Here is a 22679-nt window from a genome sequence, read left to right as displayed (position 1 = left end):
CACTTACACTGCTTCTATCGCCACTCCCTAATGATGTCTCATTTCAGGGAGAAAAGCAGTAGTGTCAGAATTGGTGACTGACAGTCGCCACTGATGATGCGGTTACATCTCCATCACTGCTACTGATCCAAAATGTCATCAGGGGATGGTGGTGACAAAAACTGTAGTAAGTAACAGCAACGTTACCTCATGAAAACATCTTACTTTGGGCAAAGGGAAATGGAAGCTGTAGAGAAGTGACGCAAGGCTGTCTTCTTGTGACTTCCTATTTGAGACCCCTTCAAATGAAATGACAGGAAGTAAAGGTAAAAAATAAAATTTAGGGAATAACAGGATAGGGAGAATGGTAGGGAATTTTATAATAAAGCAAAATACAAAAGTGGTTAGTTGTTAAAGATAGATATTGATAAAGGGAAGGAATAAGACAACCACTTTACACGTTTCTTTCTGTGACTTTCAGCACTGTTTTATTGTACGTGAATGAAGCTGTCTTGCCATATTTGTTCATATTAGTGCATATTATGTACTCACATTTCTTGTCCTATATTTAATAGACAGATTTATCAGGCATTCCTATGTACACACCAAATATATCCTTGCTGCGTATGATAAAGGGAATGTCAAGGAATAGACCAATATGGCTTTGCTTCCCAACACCACTCTTGTCCATGGGCTGTGCCTGACATGGTAGCGCAGCTTCATTACTTGATTGGGGATCAGCTTCAATACCAGATACAGACGATTAAAAAAAATATAAGGCTCGAGAAATCAATTATACTTTTCTTACAAATTTATTATGCAATCCACTGAAAATTTAGAGGTTTTTAAATGTCTCTCCAACAATTAGGTTGCTGCAGACAGTCTAGAGGAATAATGCCAGAAGGAGATAAATATAGCAAAGTTTGCTTCATGTGCAATGCATATGAGTGGCTGGGATGTTACTCTAGACTCTGTCTACAGCAATTTATTTATTAGAGAAAGTTCTGAATATTAAATCAAAACATCAGACACTTTCTTTGAATTGCAAAAAAAATTCTACGAGAAACATAAAGCAATTTTTTGAGTGCCAACTTATTCTACAGTCAGAAGTGAGATCCTTGTCAAGCAATTCTTCTCAGGAGTGCAGCATCACATTTTAACATGACTTTCTACTTTAAAAATAAGGTTCAAAATGCTTGTATACATATAAAATAACAAAAACAGCAGGTACTCACGTTCCTCTGGATCCAGTGACGGCTCTCTGCTGCTGCGCTAGTCTATGTTTACTGGCTGCAGCAGTGACATCATCACTACAGTGCACATCACTGCTGCAGACAATCACTAAACTCAGAGGTTCATGCCATCTAAATAAGCAAAGCCACTGAGCTTAGTGATTGGCTACAACTATGAAGTGTACTGTAATCATAACATCACCGCTGCAGCCAGTAAAAGAGACAAGAGCAGCAACGGAGAGCCGATATTGAGCCTGGGGAAGGTGAGTATGTGCTGTATTTGCTATTTTAGATATATAGAAACATTTGGAAGCCATATATTTCCAGAGGATTAAACTTTTTTAACAACTAATCTAAAAAAAAGACCTTTTATCAATGACACCGGTTCTTTGACACATAGGGCAATGTTTTTCCTAGTTTTCTGGCATAAAACACCTTCAAATGTCAGGACATTTTTGCACAACTCTGATTTGCTTGTTTTACATCAGATTTGAGCAGAGGTTGTACTAGATGGGTTGTGACCCAACTCACAAATTGATGAAGAGCTGGGCCTACCTTATGTCACAAGTGTTACTTTTCTGGCAGAGGTGCACGACATCTGTAAGATGAGCCTGTTTCAGTAAGTGATGAGCGCCTCTTAATAAATTAGGTGCATATTACTCCAGCACAACCATCATTAAGACGGGCATGCACAATACACCTACCTATGACTTATCATAGACCTTGTACTTACTGTATTTGTGTTACGTCATTTGCATTTCTTAAAATGCCTAAAAAATGTCTTTGACTAAATACAATTGTACAGATTGCAACCATATGTGCTATCATTTTTTTAGCGTCTGTTTACAATTTTCAGATTGCCGTTAGCTCTTCCCTGTTAGGTTTATGCTGCTTTTTGACAGCCAGAAAAGCAGATTAAAGCATACTATTCTATCCAGTAAAATAAAAAAGATACCTGATAGAAATCTGACAGACCCATTATAAGTTAATGAGGGAACAAAAGTGATCAGAACAAATCATGACAGATCTGTCATATCTATCACAGATCCTGTAAAATTGGAAGCAATTACGCTAGTGTGAGCGGAACCTTCAATCTCTTCTAAGCTTTACAATATGGTGAAACTTAAAAATGGAAGTACAGCCATCAAAGTAGAATTGTTTTAAAGTGAACAGTAACAAATTATAATTATTACTATTATTATAATCGTCACTCATGATGACAACAATTATAAGAACTAAAAATATATGTATCCTTCTGCTTTCTATGTACTGTTTTAAAGGGAATCTGTCAGCAAGTTTTTGATGTGTAAGCTGAACAAATCATGCCGAAGGGGTTAAAGCAAAGATTTCAGCAATTTCTTTCTTATCAAGCTCAGTGGTTTTGTTTACTTGCAGTGATTATTTTAGCACCAGAAGTTTATCATTACAGGGACACAGAAGCACCTTGCCTAGTGAGACTCCGCCTCTTCTGTGATAAGCAGCTTACTGTCTATGGACATTGTATATTGAAAGCCTGGTTGGGGGTGGGGTTAGCTTTCTTAGCTCTGCTTCATTACTAAATCTAAAAACTCTAATTGTGTAAAAACGGCTGCACCCAGTCAAATAAGTGATGGGTCGTTGGATTCAGGGTCTCTTTGCCTACATCAGGCTGCTCTCAGATGAGGCAGCAAAAACCTGCTGACAGATTCCCTTTAAGTCTACTAAAGTTTAACAGTTTAATTGTTTAAGCAATATATTTTGATTTTCATACTGGGATCACTTGTGTGTTTTACCAAAGGGGGTTGGGGTAAGCAATCATCACCTGCTGTAAACAATTGATATACATTTCTTTAGTCATACTGATCACTTTGCAAATCTTTTTCTCTCTCACAGAGAATGAAAAACAGAGCTGTTTACTAAATCTGCACCTGAAAGAAAGCCCTGCTGACCGGAGTAATATAACATTTGATTTCAGCGGGAAAATGGTAATGCAGTTAACTACTATAGCCTTAAATGTAATGTGTATATGTGCATGTGTCTTACTCTCTCTCTCTCTCTCTCTCTCTCTCTATATATATATATATATATATATTTGTCATAATTTTAAAACTTCAGTACTCCATGGACCATCAAAGTTTCATATTATCAAGAAACCCGTTTGTCTACTTATACAATGTTTTTGAGGAACAATATGCCCGGCTGCTGATTTCACAAACTGCAGAGTCTCAGTTAATTTTATTTACTTGTGCAACATGAAATTAATTTAGTCTGCCTGCAAATTAAGAATATCCATTGTCTTTTTTTTTTTTACCAATTATGACTGTATATTAATCTAAAAATAAAAAGTACAATCGAACTGCGGCAATATATTATATTATATATTATATTTTCGATGCAAGTCCTCCTTGGACAAAAAAAAATTGCTCCAGTAGTGCAGTCAAATAAAAGAAGGCAGCACACCAATAAACTGTAAAACGTGGACTTTATTAGCCCAGGTGGGAAAATAAACATCCACTTTTTTGCACAGGTTCCTGCACTTTTGCCTTTTGTTTTTCTATCTATCTATCTATCTATCTATCTATCTATCTATCTATCTATCTATCCATCTATTTACAGTGGGGAAAATAAGTATTTGATACACTGACGATTTTGCAAGCTTCCCCACCTACAAAAAATGGAGAGGTCTGTAATTTTTATCGTAGGTACACATCTACTGTGAGAGACAGTATGATTTTTAAGTAACTAAATTGCATTTTATTGCAGGAAATAAGTATTTGATCAAATACCAACCAGCAAGAATTCTGGCTCTCACAGACCTATTTGTAGACCTATTTGTTTTTCTTTAAGAAGCTCTCATACTCTGCACTCATTGGCTGTATTAATTGCACCTGTTTGAACTTGTTACCTGTATAAAAGACACTCAATCAGTCATACTCCAACCTCTGCACCATGGCCAAGACCAAAAAGTTGTGTAAGGACATGAGGGGAAAAATTGTAGACCTGCACAAGGCTGGGATGCGCTACAGGACAATAGGCATGCAGCTTGGTGAGAAGGAAACAACTGTTAGCACAATTATAAGAAAATGGAAGAAGCACAAGATGACTGTCAAACTTCCTCGATCTAGGGCTCGATGCAAGATCTCGCCTTGTAGGGTAAGGATGATGTTTTCTGAGAAAGGTCAGGAATTAGCACAAAACTACATGGGAGGATCTGGTCAATGACCTGAAGAGAGCAGGGACCACAGTCTCAAACATTACCATTAGTAACACACTGCGCCATCATGGATTAAAATCCTGCAGGGCACACAGGGTCCCCCTGTTCAACCAAGCATATGTCCAGGCCAGATTGAAGCTCACCAATGACCCTCTGGATGATGCAGAGGAGGCATGGGAGAAGGTCATGTGGTCAAATGAGATCAAAATAGAACTTTTTGGTATCATCTCCTCTCACCGTGTTTGGAGGAAGTAAAAGGATAAGTACAACCCCAAGAACACTGCCCAAACCATGAAGCATGGTGGGTGAAACATCATACTTTTGGGGTGCTTTTCTGCAAAGGGGATAGGATGACTGCACTGTATTGAAAAGAGTATGAATGGGGTCATGAATTGTGAGATTTTGGACAACAACCTAGTTCCCTCAGTAAAAGCATTGAAGATGGGTCACGGCTGGATCTTCCAGCATGACAATAACCCGAAACACACAGCCAGGACAACTAAGGAGTGACTCCATAAGAAGCATTTCCAGGTACTTGAGTGGCCTAGCCAGTCTCCAGACTTGAACCCAATAGAAAATCTTTGGAGGGACTTCAAATTCAATGTTTCCCAGTGACAGTCCAGAAACCTACAAAGAACTACAGGAAGCGTTTGACCTTTGTAATTGCAAACAAAGGTTTCTGTACCAAATGTTAAGTTCTGCTTTTCTATTGTATCAAATACTTATTTCATGCAATAAAATGCAAATTAGTTATGTAAAAATTATACAATGTAATTTTCTGGATTATTTTTGAAGATTGTGTCTCTTACAGTTGAAGTGTACCTACAATAAAAATTAAATACTGCTCCATTCTTTGTAGATGGGAAAACTTGTAAATTCGACAATTTTTCAAATACTTATTTTTCCCACTGTATCAATATCTACCTAAAAATGCAGCAACTGGAGGCAGCGCACCAAAAATAGGATAAAAAATATTTTTTAATGAACCATTGTGGCACTACAATGAGCCATTAAAAAACACTTTTTATACATTTTTATCTGAATGGTTTGGTTGTTGCCAGGGAGGCTTTGCACCCTCATTGTTCTGATGCTGCTGTAGTTTTTCCATTTCTAGTAATTATCTATCTATCTATCTATCTATCTATCTATCTATCTATCTATCTATCTATCTGTCTATAATGTATTTATCTACCTTTCATATACTATTCTGTCTATGTATCTATCTACTAATAACATGTAATGGGCCACTTTAGAAACGCTTTACTAATATAGCAGTAGCTAGCAACTGACTCTTTAATTTCTCTGCCCTACAATCCCTTCGTGATACACTCTAATAGAAATACTTGGCACACATTTGTTACCTGGGGGAATAATAGAATTATTTGTTGAAGTCATTTGGCAAAAGAACGTAAACATATGGTTTTGTTTTACATTCTGCTCTGCCAGTTGTGTAAAGTTGCTTGGAAGCTCTGCAGTGTCTGTGAAGACAATGTCCGCATTTTAAGCTGTCTATGTTGTAGTCATCCAATGATGCCTATTCTTTGATGGTTATTGCTACAGAGGTGAAATATTAGGACCTGCATTAACTGACTTTTTAGAATCTCTTTGGAGAAAAGGTTTAATTTCCTCAACAGATGGAACATGTATGTTGTGCTACTACTTAGATAATCGATTTCACATGGAAACTCAAATAATGTCACAGTGGTATTTATCCAGAATATCATTAGAGATGGGGGGATACCTGGATGTTTGGATCCAGTGGGTTCGGCGGAAGTTAAAAACATTCGCGTTCGGGTACCAGAATTCACTTGAATGGGGGGCCCGAACATCCAGTGTTTGCTAAGCTGTCATGTGCATGACAGTGCGGCAAACACCGCATCTGATCGGCGGTGAAATCATTCCCGCTGGTCAGAGAGCCGTGATTGCCACACTTTAAAAAGACAGTGTGAGCGCTCTGTGATCGGAGGTATAAAGTTTACCTCCGGTCACTGGTGTCAGTGGATGGGACTACAACTCCCTTCATCTGACACCTGCTGCTGCTAATAACAGCAAGAGCAGGAGCGGCTGAAAGATGTATTCATTAGCCAGCTCCTGTGCTGTAAATAAATAATTACAAAAAAAAAACGGCATGGGTTCCCCTGTATTTTTGATAATCAGATAAGCAAAACTCACAGCTGGGGGATGCAACCCTCAGCTGTCAGCTTCAATGAGGCTGGTTATCAAGAATAGAGGGGTCCCCATACTGTATTGTTTAATTATTTAAATAAATAATTTAAAAAAACGGCGTGAGGTTCCCCCCATTTTTGACAACCAGCCTTGCTAAAGAAGACAGCTGGGGGATGGTATTCTCAGGCTGGTAAGGGGCCATGGATATAGCCCCCCAGGCTAAAAATAGCAGCCCACAGCTGCCCAGAAAAGGCACATCTAGTAGATGTGCCAATGCTGGCACTTTGCCCAGCTCTTCCCACTTGCCCTGTAGCGGTGGAAAGTGGGGTTCATATTTGTGGGGTTGATGTCACCTTTGTATTGTCAGGTGACATCAAGCCCACGCAGTACTAATGGAGAGGTGTCTATAAGACATCTAGCCATTACTATTTCTATAGTTACATGGTAAATAAAGACACAGCCAGAATAAAGTCCTTTATTAGAAAGAAGACTAAACAGTTTTCCATTTTATTTAAAAATAACACAGTTATACTCACCTAATGCCCAAATTCCACTGAAGCCCTCGTTCTCCTGTAATAAAACTAAAATAAAAAAACAACAATATCCCTCACCTATCTATTGTTCTGTCCCACGCTGTAATCCATGTCTGGAGGAAAAACAGTTTTCAACCTGGACTGTGCCAAGATGCGACCATCCAGATTGAGAACCACTGGTGAATGAGCTGCTGCGAGTACAGACACAATGACCAGTAGTGACGTCATCGAGATTACCTCCAGTCACTGAGTCTGCGTTCCCAGCTGGGCTGAACTGCCGTGACCTCGGTGAAATCGCCGCTAGCACCGTGAGAAAAACTTGAGTTTTTGTCATAGATGTCTCAAAATGTTACCAATAAAAATTACAGCTTGTTACTGGAAAAAAAACCTAGAGCTTTTTAAATAAAAAAAAAAAAATTAAATATTATGCTGTCAGAATATGGTGTAAAAAATATTCATAAAAATAGGATTTTTTTGTGCAAATGTAATAAAACATTAAAAGCTACATAGGATTGTTATCACTTTAAATCTTTCAATCAATACTATAAAATATGTCCTACTTGGTGATAAAAAAAAAAGCATATGAACGAATACCAGAGACATTAGGTTTTGCTAATCAAACCTCACAAAAAAATAACAAAAAGTGTTTGTACCCGAAATGACAATAATTAAAACTACAGCTTGTCCTACAGACAATAAGCCCTCATGCAATTTTGTTTATGGCAAAATAAAAAGAGTTATGAATATCTGAATATTGTCATTGTTGTATAACAATGCAGAATAAAGCAAATATGTCAATTAAACTGAATAGTGAACAGATAAAAAAATCTAAATTGCTTTCTTTTGTACATTGCACCTCTAAAACGTGTAATAAAAAGTGATAGAGGCACACATACAAGAGAATGATGCTACTGAAAAATATATCTCTTCAAGCAAAAAATAAGTCATTATACAGCTCCACTAATGAAAAGCTGTAAAATGTATGACTTTTCGCATATGGCAATGCAAAACCATATTAATTTTTCAGTATATTTCTTATAAAAAATATTGAAAACTTAAATACAACTATTTTAATTTGGTATCACCACAATTGTACTAACTGTGCACCCTGTAAAGTGCAGAAAGGTAAATGTCAAAGAATATCACCATGATTGTTTTTTTTTCTTTCTATTTTTACCCATTAGAAAGAACAAAAGAGTCATTAACCCCTTCCCGACCCATGACGCCACGTAGGCGTCATGAAAACCCGTGCCAATCCGACCCATGACGCCTATGTGGCGTCATGGAATGATCGCGTCCCTGCAGATCGGGTGAAGGGGTTAACTCCTATTTTACCCGATCTGCAGGGAGAGGGGGAGTGGTACTTCAGCCCAGGGGGGGTGGCTTCACCCCCCCGTGGCTACGATCGCTCTGATTGGCTGTTGAAAGTGAAACTGCCAATCAGAGCGATTTGTAATATTTCACCTAAAAAACTGGTGAAATATTACAATCCAGCCATGGCCGATGCTGCAATATCATCGGCCATGGCTGGAAATACTGAAGTGCCCCCCCCCCACGCCCACCGATCGCCCCCCCCGTCCTCCGTTATGGGGTCCGGTCCCCTCCGTCCGCCTGCCGGCTCCCCCGTCCTCCTGTCCGCTCCCTCCTTGCTCAGACCCACCCCCCCTGTGCTCCGTTCCCCCCCCCGTGCTCCGATCCACCCCCCCACCACCCCTTCATACTTACCGATCCTCCCGGTGTCCGGCCGTCTCCTCGCTGGGCACCGCCATCTTGGAAAATGGCGGGCGCATGCTCAGTGCGCCCGCCGAATCTGCCAGTCGGCAGATTCCTTACAGGTACATTTTGATCGCTGTGGTAGGTTCTATCACAGCGATCAAAATAAAAAAATAAATAAATAACCCCCCCCCCCTTTATCACCCCCATAGGGACAATAATAAAATAAAGAATTTTTTTTTTTTTTCCACTAGGGTTAGGGTTAGAATTAGGGTTAGAACTAGGGGTAGGGTTAGGGGTAGGGTTAGGGTTACGGGTAGGGTTAGGGGTAGGGTTATGGCATGTGCACACAGAGCGGATCGGCCGCGGATCCGCCGCGGATCGGCAGCGGATCGGCCGCGGATCCGCAGCAGATCGGCCGCGGATCCGCAGCGGATCGGCCGCGGATCGGCAGCGGATCCGCAGCAGATCGGCAGCGGATCCGCAGCGGATCCGCAGCGGATTGGCAGCAGATCCGCAGCGGATTGGCCGCGGATAGGCAGCGGATCGGCAGCGGATCCGCAGCGGATCGGCCGCGGATTGGCAGTGGATCGGCAGCAGATCCGCAGCGGATCGGCCGCAGATCCGCAGCGGATCCGCAGCGGATCCGCAGCGGATTGGCAGCGGATCCGCAGCGGATGGGCCGCGGATCCGCAGCGGATCGACAGCGGATTGGCCGCGGATCCGCAGCGGATGGGCAGCGGATTGGCCGCGGATCCGCAGCGGATTGGCCGCGGATCCACAGCGGATTGGCCGCTGCGAATTCGAAGCAGTTTTCCATCAGGTTTACAGTACCATGTACACCTAAGGAAAACCAAATCCGCTGTGCCCATGGTGCGGAAAATTCCGTGCAGAAACGCTGCGTTGTATTTTCCGCAGCATGTCAATTCTTTGTGCGGATTCCGCAGCGTTTTACACCTGTTCCTCAATAGGAATCCGCAGGTGAAATCCACACAAAAAAACACTGGAAATCTGCTGTAAATCCGCAGGTAAAACGCAGTGCCTTTTACCTGCAGATTTTTCAAAAATCGTGCGGAAAAATCTCACACGAATCCGCAACGTGGGCACATAGCCTTAGGGTTAGGGTTGGAATTAGAGTTAGGGTTGGAATTAGGGCTAGGGTTTGAAATAGGGTTAAGATTAGGCTTGTGGTTAGGGTTACGGATAGGGTTAGGGGTGTGTTGGGGTTACAGTTGTGGTTAGGGTTGGGATTAGGGCTACGGTTGGGATTAGGGTTAGGATTAGGGTTGGAATTAGGGTTACGGGTGTGTTGCGGTTAGGGTTGTGGTTAGGGGTGTGTTGTGGTTAGGGTTGTGATTAGGGTTATGGCTACAGTTGGGATTAGGATTAGGGGTGTGCTGGGGTTAGTGTTGAAGTTAGAATTGAGGGGTTTCCACTGTTTAGGCACATCAGGGGTCTCCAAACGCAACATGGCGCCACCATTGATTCCAGCCAATCTTGCATTCAAAAAGTCAAATGGTGCTCCCTCCCTTCCAAGCCCCGACGTGCGCCCAAACAGTGGTTTACCCCCACATTTGGGGTACCAGCGTACTCAGGACAAACTGGGCAACAACTGTTGGGGTCCAATTTCTCCTGTTACCCTTGCAAAAATAAAAAATTACTTGCTAAAACATAATTTTTGAGGAAAGAACAATTATTTTTTATTTTCACGGCTCTGCGTTATAAACTTCTGTGAAGCACTTGGGGGTTGAAAGTGCTCACAACACATCTAGATAAGTTCCTTCGGGGGTCTAGTTTCCAAAATGGGGTCACTTGTGGGGTGTTTCTACTGTTTAGGCACATCAGGGGCTCTGCAAATGCAATGTGACGCCCGCAGACCATTCCATCAAAGTCTGCATTTCAAATGTCACTACTTCCCTTCCGAGCCCTGACGTGCGCCCAAACAGTGGTTTACCCCCACATATGGGGTATCAGCATACTCACAACAAACTGGGCAACAAATATTGGGGTCCAAATTCTCCTGTTACCCTTGTGAAAATAAAAAATTGCTTGCTAAAACATCTTTTTTGAGGAAAGAAAAATGATTTTTTATTTTCACGGCTCTGCGTTGTAAACTTCTGTGAAGCACTTGGGGGTTGAACGTGCTCACCACACATCTAGATAAGTTCCTCGGGGGGTCTAGTTTCCAAAATGGGGTCACTTGTGGGGGGTTTCTACTGTTTAGGCATATCAGGGGCTCTGCAAACGTAACATGATGCCCGCAGACCATTCCATCAAAGTCTGCATTCCAAAACATCACTACTTCCCTTCCGAGCCCCGGCATGTGCCCAAACAGTGGTTTACCCCCACATATGGGGTATCAGCGTACTCAGGAGAAACTGGACAACAACTTTTGGGGTCCAATTTCTCCTGTTACTCTTGCAAAAATAAAAAATTCTGGGCTAAAAAAATATTTTTGAGGAAAGGAAACACATTTATTATTTTCACGGCTCTGCGTTATAAACTTCTGTGAAGCATTTGGGGGTTCAAAGTGCTCACCACACATCTAGATAAGTTCCCTTGGGGGTCTAGTTTCCAAAATGGAGTCAATTGTGGGGAGTTCCTACTGTTTAGGCACATCAGGGGCTCTGCAAACGCAACCTGATGCCCGCAGAGCATTCCATCAAAGTCTGCATTTCAAAACGTCACTACTTCCCTTCCGAACCCCGACGTGTGCCAAAACAGTGGTTTACCCCCACATATGGGGTATCAGCGTACTCAGCAGAAACTGGACAACAACTTTTGGGGTCCAATTTCTCCTGTTACTCTTGCAAAAATAAAAAAATTCTGGGCTAAAAAATATTTTTGAGGAAAGGAAACACATTTTTTATTTTCACGGCTCTGCGTTATAAACTTCTGTGAAGCACTTGGGGGTTCAAAGTGCTCACCACACATCTAGATTAGTTACTTGGGAGGTCTAGTTTCCAAAATGGGGTCACTTGTGCGGGAGCTCCAATGTTTAGGCACACAGGGGCTCTCCAAACGCGACATGGTGTCCGCTAATGATTGGAGCTAATTTTCCATTCAAAAAGCCAAATGGCGTGCCTTCCCTTCCGAGCCCTGCCGTGCGCCCAAACAGTGGTTTACCCCCACATATGGGGTATCACCGTACTCAGGACAAACTGGACAACAAAATTTGGGGTCCAATTTCTCCTATTACCCTTGGGAAAATAAAAAATTCTGGGCTAAAAATCATTTTTGAGGAAAGAAAAATTATTTTTTTATTTTCACGGCTCTGCGTTATAAACTTCTGTGAAGCACCTGGGGGTTATAAGTGCTCACTATGCATCTAGATTAGTTCCTTGGGGGGTCTAGTTTCCAAAATGGGGTCACTTGTAGGGGAGCTCCAATGTTTAGGCACACAGGGGCTCTCCAAACGCGACATGGTGTCCGCTAACGATTGGAGCTAATTTTCCATTCAAAAAGTCAAATGGCACGCCTCCCCTTCCGAGCCTTGCCGTGCACCCAAAAAGTGGTTTACCCCCACATATGAGGTATCGGCATACTCAGGAGAAATTGCCCAACAAATTTTAGGATCCATTTTATCCTGTTGCCCATGTGAAAATGAAAGAATTGAGGCTAAAAGAAATTTTGTGTGAAAAAAAAGTACTTTTTCATTTTTGCGGATCAATTTGTGAAGCACCTGGGGGTTTAAAGTGCTCACTATGCCTCTAGATGAGTTCCTTGGGGGGTCTAGTTTCCAAAATGGGGTCACTTGTGGAGGAGCTCCAATGTTTAGGCACACAGGGGCTTTCCAAACGCGACATGGTGTCCGCTAACGATGGAGATAATTTTTCATTCAAAAAGTCAAATGGCGCTCCTTCCCTTCCGAGCCTTACCATGTGCCCAAACAGTGGTTTACCCCCACATGTGAGGTATTGGTGTACTCAGGAGAAATTGCCCAACAAAATTTAGGATCCATTTTATCCTGTTGCCCATGTGAAAATGAAAAAATTGAGACTAAAATAATTTTTTTGTGAAAAAAAAGTACTTTTTCATTTTTACGGATCAATTTGTGAAGCACCTGGGGGTTTAAAGTGCTCACTATGCTTCTAGATAAGTTCCTTGGGGGGTCTAGTTTCCAAAATGGGGTCACTTGTGGGGGAGCTCCAATGTTTAGGCACACGGGGGCTCTCCAAACGTGACACGGTGTCCGCTAAAGATTGGAGCCAATTTTTCATTCAAAAAGTCAAATGGCGCTCCTTCCCTTCCGAGCCCTGCCGTGCGCCCAAACAGTGGTTTACCCCCACATATGAGGTATCAGCATACTCAGGACAAATTGGACAACAACGTCCGTGGTCCAGTTTCTCCTTTTACCGCTGGGAAAATAAAAAAATTGTTGCTAAAAGATCATTTTTGTGACTAAAAAGTTAAATGTTCATTTTTTACTTCCATGTTGCTTCTGCTGCTGTGAAACACCTGAAGGGTTAATAAACTTCTTGAATGTGGTTTTGAGCACCTTGAGGGGTGCAGTTTTTAAAATGGTGTCACTTTTGGGTATTTTCAGCCATATAGAACCCTCAAAATGACTTCAAATGTGAGGTGGTCCCTAAAAAAAATGGTTTTGTAAATTTTGTTGTAAAAATGAGAAATCACTGGTCAAATTTTAACCCTTATAACTTCCTAGCAAAAAAAAAAATTGTTTCCAAAATTGTGCTGATGTAAAGTAGACATGTGGGAAACGTTATTTATTAACTATTTTGTGTCACATAACTCTCTGGTTTAACAGAATAAAAATTCAAAATGTGAAAATTGCGAAATTTTCAAATTTTTTGCCAAATTTCCGTTTTTTTCACATATAAACTCAGAAATTATCGACCTAAATTTACCACTAACATGAAGCCCAATATGTCACGAAAAAACAATCTCAGAATCGCTAGGATCCATTGAAGCGTTCCTGAGTTATTACCTCATAAAGGGACACTGGTCAGAATTGCAAAAAACGGCAAGGTCATTAAGGCCAAAATAGGCTGGGTCATGAAGGGGTTAAAAGTTAAGTAATAATGAAAAAAATACAAAATCAATGTATTGCTGAGCTGTTACTACTGTAACTGTAATGAAGAGTGTATGGCTAATGTACATTATGCCATCCCACATAATAATCCTGTGAGTAGGACTGGTTTGATGTTCCTTCATGAAGACCTCTAAAGCCTCTTCATGTAATTGCCCAGGTGGTCTGCAGACCAATCTTCATATATAACTGTGTCCAAGACAAAATGCGGGACTCAATGCTGAAAAAAAGGACCACCATTCCTGTCTTGGTCTACACCATTGTAGCCTGTGAAAGTGGCGGTCTGAGGTCAATGGAGCACCTGTATCTGAACGTCTTGTAGCCCAATATCCTGTAAGTGAATTTGATTGCTTTTGTAAACACTGTTTGACATCTTAGGCTGGGTTCACATTGCGTTATTAACCCATCCGTTAGACGGACTATGTTACACTGCGGCATAACGCGGTGTAACGCAGTCCGTTAACACCGCCATTGAATCCAATGTCGGACGCATCGCTAGCGCATCCCCACAATGGGCGTGAGCTAGTGATATGCCGTCATTGAGTGACGGACCCTGAGACGCGGGCTGCAGCGTTTCCGGGTCCGTCACCGCTAGCACAGATAGAGCTAGCAGACGCTCTATCTGCGCTAGCGCGCTGCCATACCGGCACTTGCGTTTACAGCAGCCCATTAACGTATGTGTTGAACAGGCTGCTGTTAATGCAATGTGAACCCGGCCTTAGGCTACGTCCCCATGGCCAGTATAAGGCTACTTTCACACATCAGTTTTTTGCCATCAGGCATAATCCGGCGAATTGTTAAAAAAACGGATCCGGTGCAAATTGTGAAAAACTGATGCACCGGAACTGTTTTTTTGCTGGATCCGTTTTTTTTTTACCGGGCATAGAGTTTGGACTTCCTGTTCTGGGGAGAGAGAGAGTGTCTCAAGAGGCATTTTGCAATATGAAAAGGCCAAGCTGCATGTTGTTGGTACTACTGTGAGCAGCATGAAAGGCCTAAACGTGCTACCATGGCCTGCAGCATCTCTGAACTGTTCTTCCATCAAGCACATCTGCAATGGGAGCTGCCAGCAGTAGATATTGATGCCTAAGTGCATTCAGTGTGGCATAATATTCCTCAGACAATCATTACTAACCTCATTGATAGCATGATAAGAAGTTTAAGTCTGTGTATTTCCTCATACACGATACTGAATAAATCAAGAGATTTTGAATTTTTTTCCATTGTTTAATCATTTGCATATTATTATGTCGTCTTTTGATTTATGTAATTCCATAACTATTTCTAATTGGTATTACAATTTCAATATTGAGAAGTGTATAAATACAGTACTTAACTAAAGTTTTAAGCAGGTGTGAAAAAGAGTGTGAAAAGTAAGAATGCTTTAAAAAATAAAAGTGTAAATATTTCATTTTTATCAATAATCAAAATGCAAAATTAAACAAAAAATTGAGAAAAATTAAATCAAAATCTAAGCAATATTTAGCGTGATTACTATTTGCTTTGAAATAGCATCAATTCTTCTCGTTCCACTTACAAAAAGTTTTTGAAGAATCTCAGCAGAGAGATTGTTCCTAACATCTTTAAGAAGTAGTCACACATCCTTTTTGGATGTAGGCTTACTCAAATATTTCTGTTTCTTCATGTAACCCTAGACAGATGCAATAATGTTGAGAACAGGGCTTTTTGAAGGTTGTATCATCCCTTCCAAGAGTCCTTGTTCTTCTTTACTCAGAAGATAGTTCTTAATGACATTGACTGTATGTTTTGAGGTCATTATTTAGCTGAAGAATAAATTTGGAGCCAATCAGACACCTCCCTTATGATATTGCATGATGTATAATTATCAGGTTAAATTTCTCAGCATTGAGGACACCATTAATCCAGACCAAATCAAAAACTTTGCTGAAATGCAGCCCCAAACTTGCAAAGAACCTCCACCATGCTTCATTGTTGCCGTCAGATGCTTGCTAGTCAACTGCCTTCTATTACAATCAAATATTTAAAATTTTGACTCACCAGTAAGGATGGGGGAACCTGTGAATATTTGGGGTGGTGAGTTAATTCGAACATTTAAAAAAAGTTTGGTTTGAGTACCAGAACGGTACCCAAACTCGAACCCGAATCTGGATCCCATTCATATGAATGGGCGGACCGAACAATGGGTGTTTCCCTTGATGTCATCTGTGTGACAGCGCAAGAAACATCGGCTCTGATTGATGGTAAGTTCGTTACTGCTGGTCAGAACGCTGCTGTTCCCACACTGTCATAGAGATGACAGTGTGTGAGCCTGCAGCTATGACCGGCAGTAAAAAGCTTACAGCCAGTCACAGGTGTTGTCTGATGAAAGCACTACTCTCATCATCCTACACCTGATCGAGAGCAGGAATACAATGATGGGAGTATTCACCAGCTGGCGCCTGTGCAATAAATAAATACATAATAATAAAAAATGACATGAATCAGTTTGCCATCAGTGTCATCAGCGTGTCATCAGTGTGCCATCAATTTTTTTTTGGTTTGGATTAAGAAAAAAAAAATTCAAAGCTTTTCCTATACTTTACAATGTTAAACACATACAGCACATGGATTACACATGAATGGCATATTGAGACCCATAGATGTGTATTGGGCCTTGTTCTCTGTCCTACTGATGAATAACAGACATGTCTCCATGTGGTTTGCACAAACAAATGGTCCATGTAAAAACACACATACATGTGTGCCACACCCTAGATTATAATAGGTACGTGTGGCATCCTTGAAAAAAATGGATGCTACATGTTGTTAGGGCTAGTGGAATGCACTGAGTATAGGTAGGAAGCAACAAGGTGCGTTCGCAGCCCGGGGTCCACCGTGAAGAGATATCTGCTGCAAAGTAATGGCGGATAAACTCTGAGCTCACATGTGGGTTAAGCTTCACCCCGTGTGAACTGGAAGCGATCTCTGTTGCCACTCAGAGTCGCCCTGTACACAAAAACTATAGCCTTAACTAGGGTTGTGCTTACAAGCAAGCCAACAGCTAATTGCCCCCACTGACGCTAACTGCCTGCCTGAGTGTACAGTCCCAGCGCTACAGTCTCACACCACATATATATAAAGAGTGGTAAAGTATCCACTGGCATAAGCCAAATACATTTGATACTAGCGCATGGCCATGCGGCCATGCGAACCTTTTATAGTTACAGCTCTTTTAGGACCTTCCTGGAGGACCAATAGGAGCTGCTACAGGGACTGAGCGTGTGACCCCTGACCTCCAATGAGAGGTCCTCCCGTGGGCATGCTCAGTGTGTACAAAAGAAGGACTTAGTCCCAGAAAAGCCTGCCCTCTACTGACCAGTGCTGGCTACAAAGGGAGAGCCTGGAAAGGCAGCAGTAACCATCTGCACAGTATCAGGCTGAGCCAGACGCTGGGACCGACGTCTCAGCTGAGCAGGCTCCACTGCAGCCGATGTAGAATGGGAGACCGCAGCGGACATGGTTCGAGATTCCCCCTGTGCAGCGGCGGGAACTCGACACCTAACACACGTACTGCAAAAACGGACATGTGAAGGGGGCCTAAGACAATATTCAATGCAATCAATAAACATATAAATAGGTTTACATTTGTAGGGAATGAGAAACATTTGTTTCCGAATATCCATGCAAAAGGAGATGTGGCATAATACGTTTAAGAGGCCAGTTACTGCTTTAATTGGGAGTTTGGCTGTCGAGTATTTTTGCATGCAAGTCATCATAATTAAAATATGTTAATTTTACTTCAATACATCTACGTTTTGTTCAAAATCTTTTTATTTGGAAAAATTGGACAACTTTTTGTGACACTGCCGCTATCTACTGGCTGCACACACTACATTGCCCCAAATGACTGTGTGTTTGGCCTTGTAGTACAGTAAATCATAGAAACCAATGAACCTTTTTTATCTGACTATTGTTTCTTGTCCAAAGCTAGTCGAACAGAAGGCAGCTCAGACAGTGAAACATTGCAGGGTGACTTTCTATGTGGCTGTTCGTCCTTAATAGCTGGCATAGAAAACCTCCATTAAGACATTAATATGGGGATGTTACATTTAAATAGCTTCTTGTTAGTAGCAAAAAGGCCAAGCACAGATGATCATCTAATAGCAAATATTCAATAACTAGAACAAAAAAACACTTATATTCTACAATGTTATATCCAGTGTTATTCTCATCAATAACTTTTTGAATTAAAAAAAATTGCTCTAAAGGAGAATAGAGTAACATTCATTTTTAAATTATAAAGTGAAAGAAACATGATTGAAATGAGTTCCATAGTGTTTTAGTTGGTTTATGGCAGAGGTTTTGTATGTGTCCCTAAATGTAGGTCATTTGCAAAAAAATAAGTGCATAAATGAACAAACTACATGAAATGCTAAACAATTATGTATATTGTGTGTCCATAATGGATGCCTGAAAGAACAATGAAACAGGGCCATATTTCAATAAAATCATTTCTTGGCATATACTTGGGTTTGAACAAGTAGTAATTCTTTTCAGAACTGAAGCACAGACTGCTTTTAATTTTGTCTGCAGAGTTGCTTGCCATAAAAAACACAATAGATAAATAGTATATCTGCGCATAATATATACAGCATTCTGGAGTTGTTTATCTCAATAGACTATAGTAATCAAAAGTAATGAACCTATTATGTGCAGGACCTTGGAGAGCGTAGAATGGCAGTAAAAGTGTGGCACATAAAAGGTTTATTAAAGGAAATTAAAGTCCATCATTGCCACACCTGCTCCCCTATTATAAGTCTATGGCAGGTCAGTGCCTTCAATCACAACTCAGCAGCACAGAATAGATCATGTTTCACATTACAATTGCTTCCACAAAGAGGACACTCAGTTGTACATCTTCAGTCTGCTTACAACTCTATAATGCACAGCATTAAACAAAAACAAAAGGCTATTTTTACAATTATGCCACATTGTCTGTTGCTTGTGATATTGCTGTGATGCAAAATAGTATTTCTATGTTCTAAAACAATGCTGTACTCTTCTATTTATAAGGTAAATAGCAACTGTAATGATTAAAAAAAATGGTACAGTATGCATATAAAAATATAAAATATATTTAAACAGATGGAGGAAACTTTAGTTGCAGCAATTAGAAAAAAATGCAAAATTGTAGGGTGCAGGTAAGGTCCAGTGGAAAAGAATATATAATTGTATAGCTAAATGATTTAGATATATGGAGAATATACTTTTATATAGATCCATTGGAGTAAATCCATTGTATCCATTGTTCTTTTACTTGATCATACTTTTACTAGATCTTTGAAAAGATTGCAGACAAGTTCTTGTCCCAGATCCTTGGATAGACTGCAGATAAGTGCTTGTCCTAGATCCTTCGGTAAACAGCAGATACCATATTTTTCGGACTATAAGACACACCGGACCATAAGACGCACCCCAAAATTTCAGAAGTAAAATAGGAAAAAAATTAATGCGTCAAATGGGGGTCTGTCTTACAGTCCGAATTCAGCTTACCGGGAGAAATTGGCAGCACTGGTGAAGTCTGATCACAGGGGGTGTTCGGTGGTCCGGCAGTGAGATGACTCCCATCCCATCCCAGTTATGCGGTGCTTGTTGTGCGGGGGTTCCGCCGATTTTTACTGAAGGCCTGGAGCCCCGCACATCCATTGCTGTCAAGCGGTGGCTTCCAGGAAATCCCATCCTAGGCTGGTGCAGCAGGTTTTCAGTGTTCAGAGGTTTGTGGAAGCCCAAAGCCCCCGCACATCCACTGCTGCAATGCAGTGGCCTCCAGGAAAATGTCCCCCAGGGGCGGCGCATGCGCAGATTGAGATGTCGGCACTGAGATCTCATCTCCCAAAAATGTCCCGAGATCTCGTTGCCGAGACCTCAATCTCCGCATGTGCCGCTTTTGGCCACCATTTTCCCGGAGGTCACCCATCACAGCAATGGAAGTGCGGGGGCTCCGGGCTTTCACAAAATGTTAGCCGAGCCCCCGCACCACAGAGCACTGCCGAATACTGCCGCACCAGGCTGGGAAGGGAATGTGATCATCCCTGCAGCGTCGTACCACCACAGAATCGCCTGACTCCTGCTGCCATCACACTACTGGTGAGTATATCCTGTCTATAATACGCACCCCCATTTTCCCCAAAAGATTTACATTGTAAGGCAGTGACTGGTATTACATGTGATGGTCACTGTATGTTCACCCCAGGATGCACATGGAGGCGTATTAAGGCCATGGGAGTGCATTGCAGTCACAAGCGTAGCTGTGATTGCAATGCCGAATAAAAGTGAGTATTGGTCCTGGGCATGCTATGTGTCCAGGGCATATTTAGGGAAAACCTGCCCTGGGGTTTTGCATTTTGAAACAGACTACAGGGTGGCAGTCATGCAGTCAGTTTCATTTCTGGCTGGGTTTTCCATGTGACTGAAGCCACAGATTCAAGTTAAGAACCCTGCAGTATAGGGTTTGGGGTGTCAGGTTCAGAGTCAGTGTCAGTCTGGTGTTTGGAGGAGTACAGAGCTCCTTCTGTGTGAGGCAACACAGGCAAGTGGAGCCAAACAGCCAAGGAGCTGGAAGGCCAGGCAAACCACAGCGTACACAGTGATGCAGTCGCCTGAGGCAAGCAGTCTGAGGAGGTGGACTGCCATGTTTAGTGACTGTAAACTGGATGATATGGTTCCTGGCTGAAATGCAGAGGATATCATGTACTGAGTATTGCTGTGAATAAAGAGACATTAAGATGGTGGTGCAGTTGCTCACGGTAACTGGTCAGAGGTGGGCTAGGTGTTTAGTGACTGTAATTAGGGTTAAGCGACCTTTACATTTATAGGATCGGGTTTCACGAAACCCGACTTTTTCAAAAGTCGGGTCGAGTGAAATCGGCCGATCCTATAAAAAAGTCGGGGTCGGGGTCGGCCGAAACTCGAAACCCAATGCAGTGCATTGGGTTTCCAATGGTTCCCAGGGTCTGAAGGAGCGGAAACTCTCCTTCAGGCCCTGGGATCCATATTTAAGTGTAAAATAAAGAATTAAAATAAAAAATATCGCCATACTTACCATCTGATGCGCTCTGGTACTAAGCGGGAACCTTCCTTCCTTAGAATCAGCCTTCCAGGACCTTGCGGTGACGTCGCGGTGACGTCGCGGCTTGTGATTGGTCGCGCGGCCGCCCATGTGACCGCTCGCGTGACCAATCACAAGCCGCGACGTCACCGTGACGTCACCGAGGGTCCTGGAAGGGCTGATTCTTGGGAAGGAAGGCTGCCGAAAAGAAGCCGAGGGTGAGTATATTCCTATTAGGTATATACTCACCCTCGGACCCGCCCTGCTTCTTTCCGGCAGCCTTCCTTCCTAAGAATCAGCCCTTCCAGGACCCTCGGTGACATCACGGTGACATCGCGGCTTGTGATTGGTCGCGCGAGCGGTGACATGGGCGGCCGCGCGACCAATCACAAGCCGCGACGTCACCGCGACGTCACCGCAAGGTCCTGGAAGGCTGATTCTAAGGAAGGAAGGTTCCCGCTTAGTACCAGGGTGCATCAGATGGTAAGTATAGCGATATTTTTTATTTTAATTCTTTATTTTACACTTAAATCTGAATTCCGATACCAATTCCCAATATCTTAAACATATCGGGAATCGGTATCGGAATTCTGATTCCAGATTCAGAAGATCGCCGACTTCATGGCCGACCCCACACAGGGGTCGGGTCGGGTTTCATGAAACCCGACTTTGCCAAAAGTCGGCGACTTCTGAAAATTGCCGACCCGTTTCGCTCAACCCTAACTGTAATCCAGAATATATGGTTGCCGACTGTGATCCAAAGGATATCATGTGCTGAGTTTTTTTGCATTGAACATTAAAGAGACGTTTTGCTTTGAACTTTGCTAGGTGACTGCCTCATCACTGCATGAGTGTGCTACCACTGCACTACAATGTTTATGAAGCTTTCAGTTGGAAAATCTGCATAAAAATGCTGATATGGTGAAAACACTCACTTACCCAATAATTCTGCACAGTGTAAAATAGTGCAGTCATATGAAGAGTTTAGAATCATGTTTTTTATTATTTAATTGCTTCATGACCTTTGAGGTACATTTACGTAAAAGGTTGTGTACCTGTCTTTGATGCACGCTCGCACGCTGAGCCCATGTCTTTCTCGACACATGATGCCTGATTTAACCCCTTTCTGACATCTGACGTACTATCCCATCGAGGTGGCCTGGGCTCGTATGACCATCGACGGTATAATACGTCATATGCGATCAGCCGCGCTCACGGGGGAGTGCGGCCAATCGTGCCCGGATGACAGCTGTTGACATCCGGCACTATGTGCCAGGAGTGGTCACGGACCGCTCCTGGCACAAAAACCCCCGGAACACTGCAATCAAACATGATCACAGCTCCCTGCATGCTTCCCTGAGACCCTCGGAAAAACACAATGTGATCGCATTATTCTGAGCATCTCCTCCATCCTCCTCCCTGCAGGCCCTGGATCCAAGATGGCAGCGGGGGTCCTGCAGGGAGGTGGCTTGCGATCCGGCAAGCCTCCTGCACTGCCTGTCAGATCGCTGATCTGACACAGTGCTATGCAAAGTGTCACATCAGCGATCTGATAATATATAGTGATGTCCCACCCTGGTACAAAGTAAAAAAGTTTAAAAAAAAATACACTGTGTAAAAATATAAAAAAATTCCTAAATAAAGGAAAAAAAATAGTTTATATACATTTCTTTATGTAAAAAAAAAAACAATAATAGTACACATATTTAGTATCGCCGCGTCCGTAACGACCTGACCTAAAACT

General features: G+C 42.1%; 1 protein-coding gene across 3 annotated transcripts in view; it reads left to right on the top strand.

Moving 5' to 3' along the window:
* ST18 (ST18 C2H2C-type zinc finger transcription factor) overlaps positions 1-22679 on the top strand; it is a 447256-nt gene that overhangs the window by 178866 nt on the left and 245711 nt on the right. For all 3 annotated transcript variants that reach the window (XM_077270483.1, XM_077270486.1, XM_077270485.1), the window contains exon 3: positions 3084-3175. In XM_077270483.1, the coding sequence (XP_077126598.1) occupies positions 3084-3175 (92 nt within the window). The remainder of the gene's footprint in view (positions 1-3083; positions 3176-22679) is intronic.

This window comes from Ranitomeya variabilis, chromosome 6 (assembly GCF_051348905.1).
Source record: "Ranitomeya variabilis isolate aRanVar5 chromosome 6, aRanVar5.hap1, whole genome shotgun sequence".
Classification (NCBI taxonomy): domain Eukaryota; kingdom Metazoa; phylum Chordata; class Amphibia; order Anura; family Dendrobatidae; genus Ranitomeya; species Ranitomeya variabilis.
The sequence above is the reverse complement of the archived record's forward strand: the minus strand, read 5'-3'. Positions and strand labels throughout refer to the sequence as shown.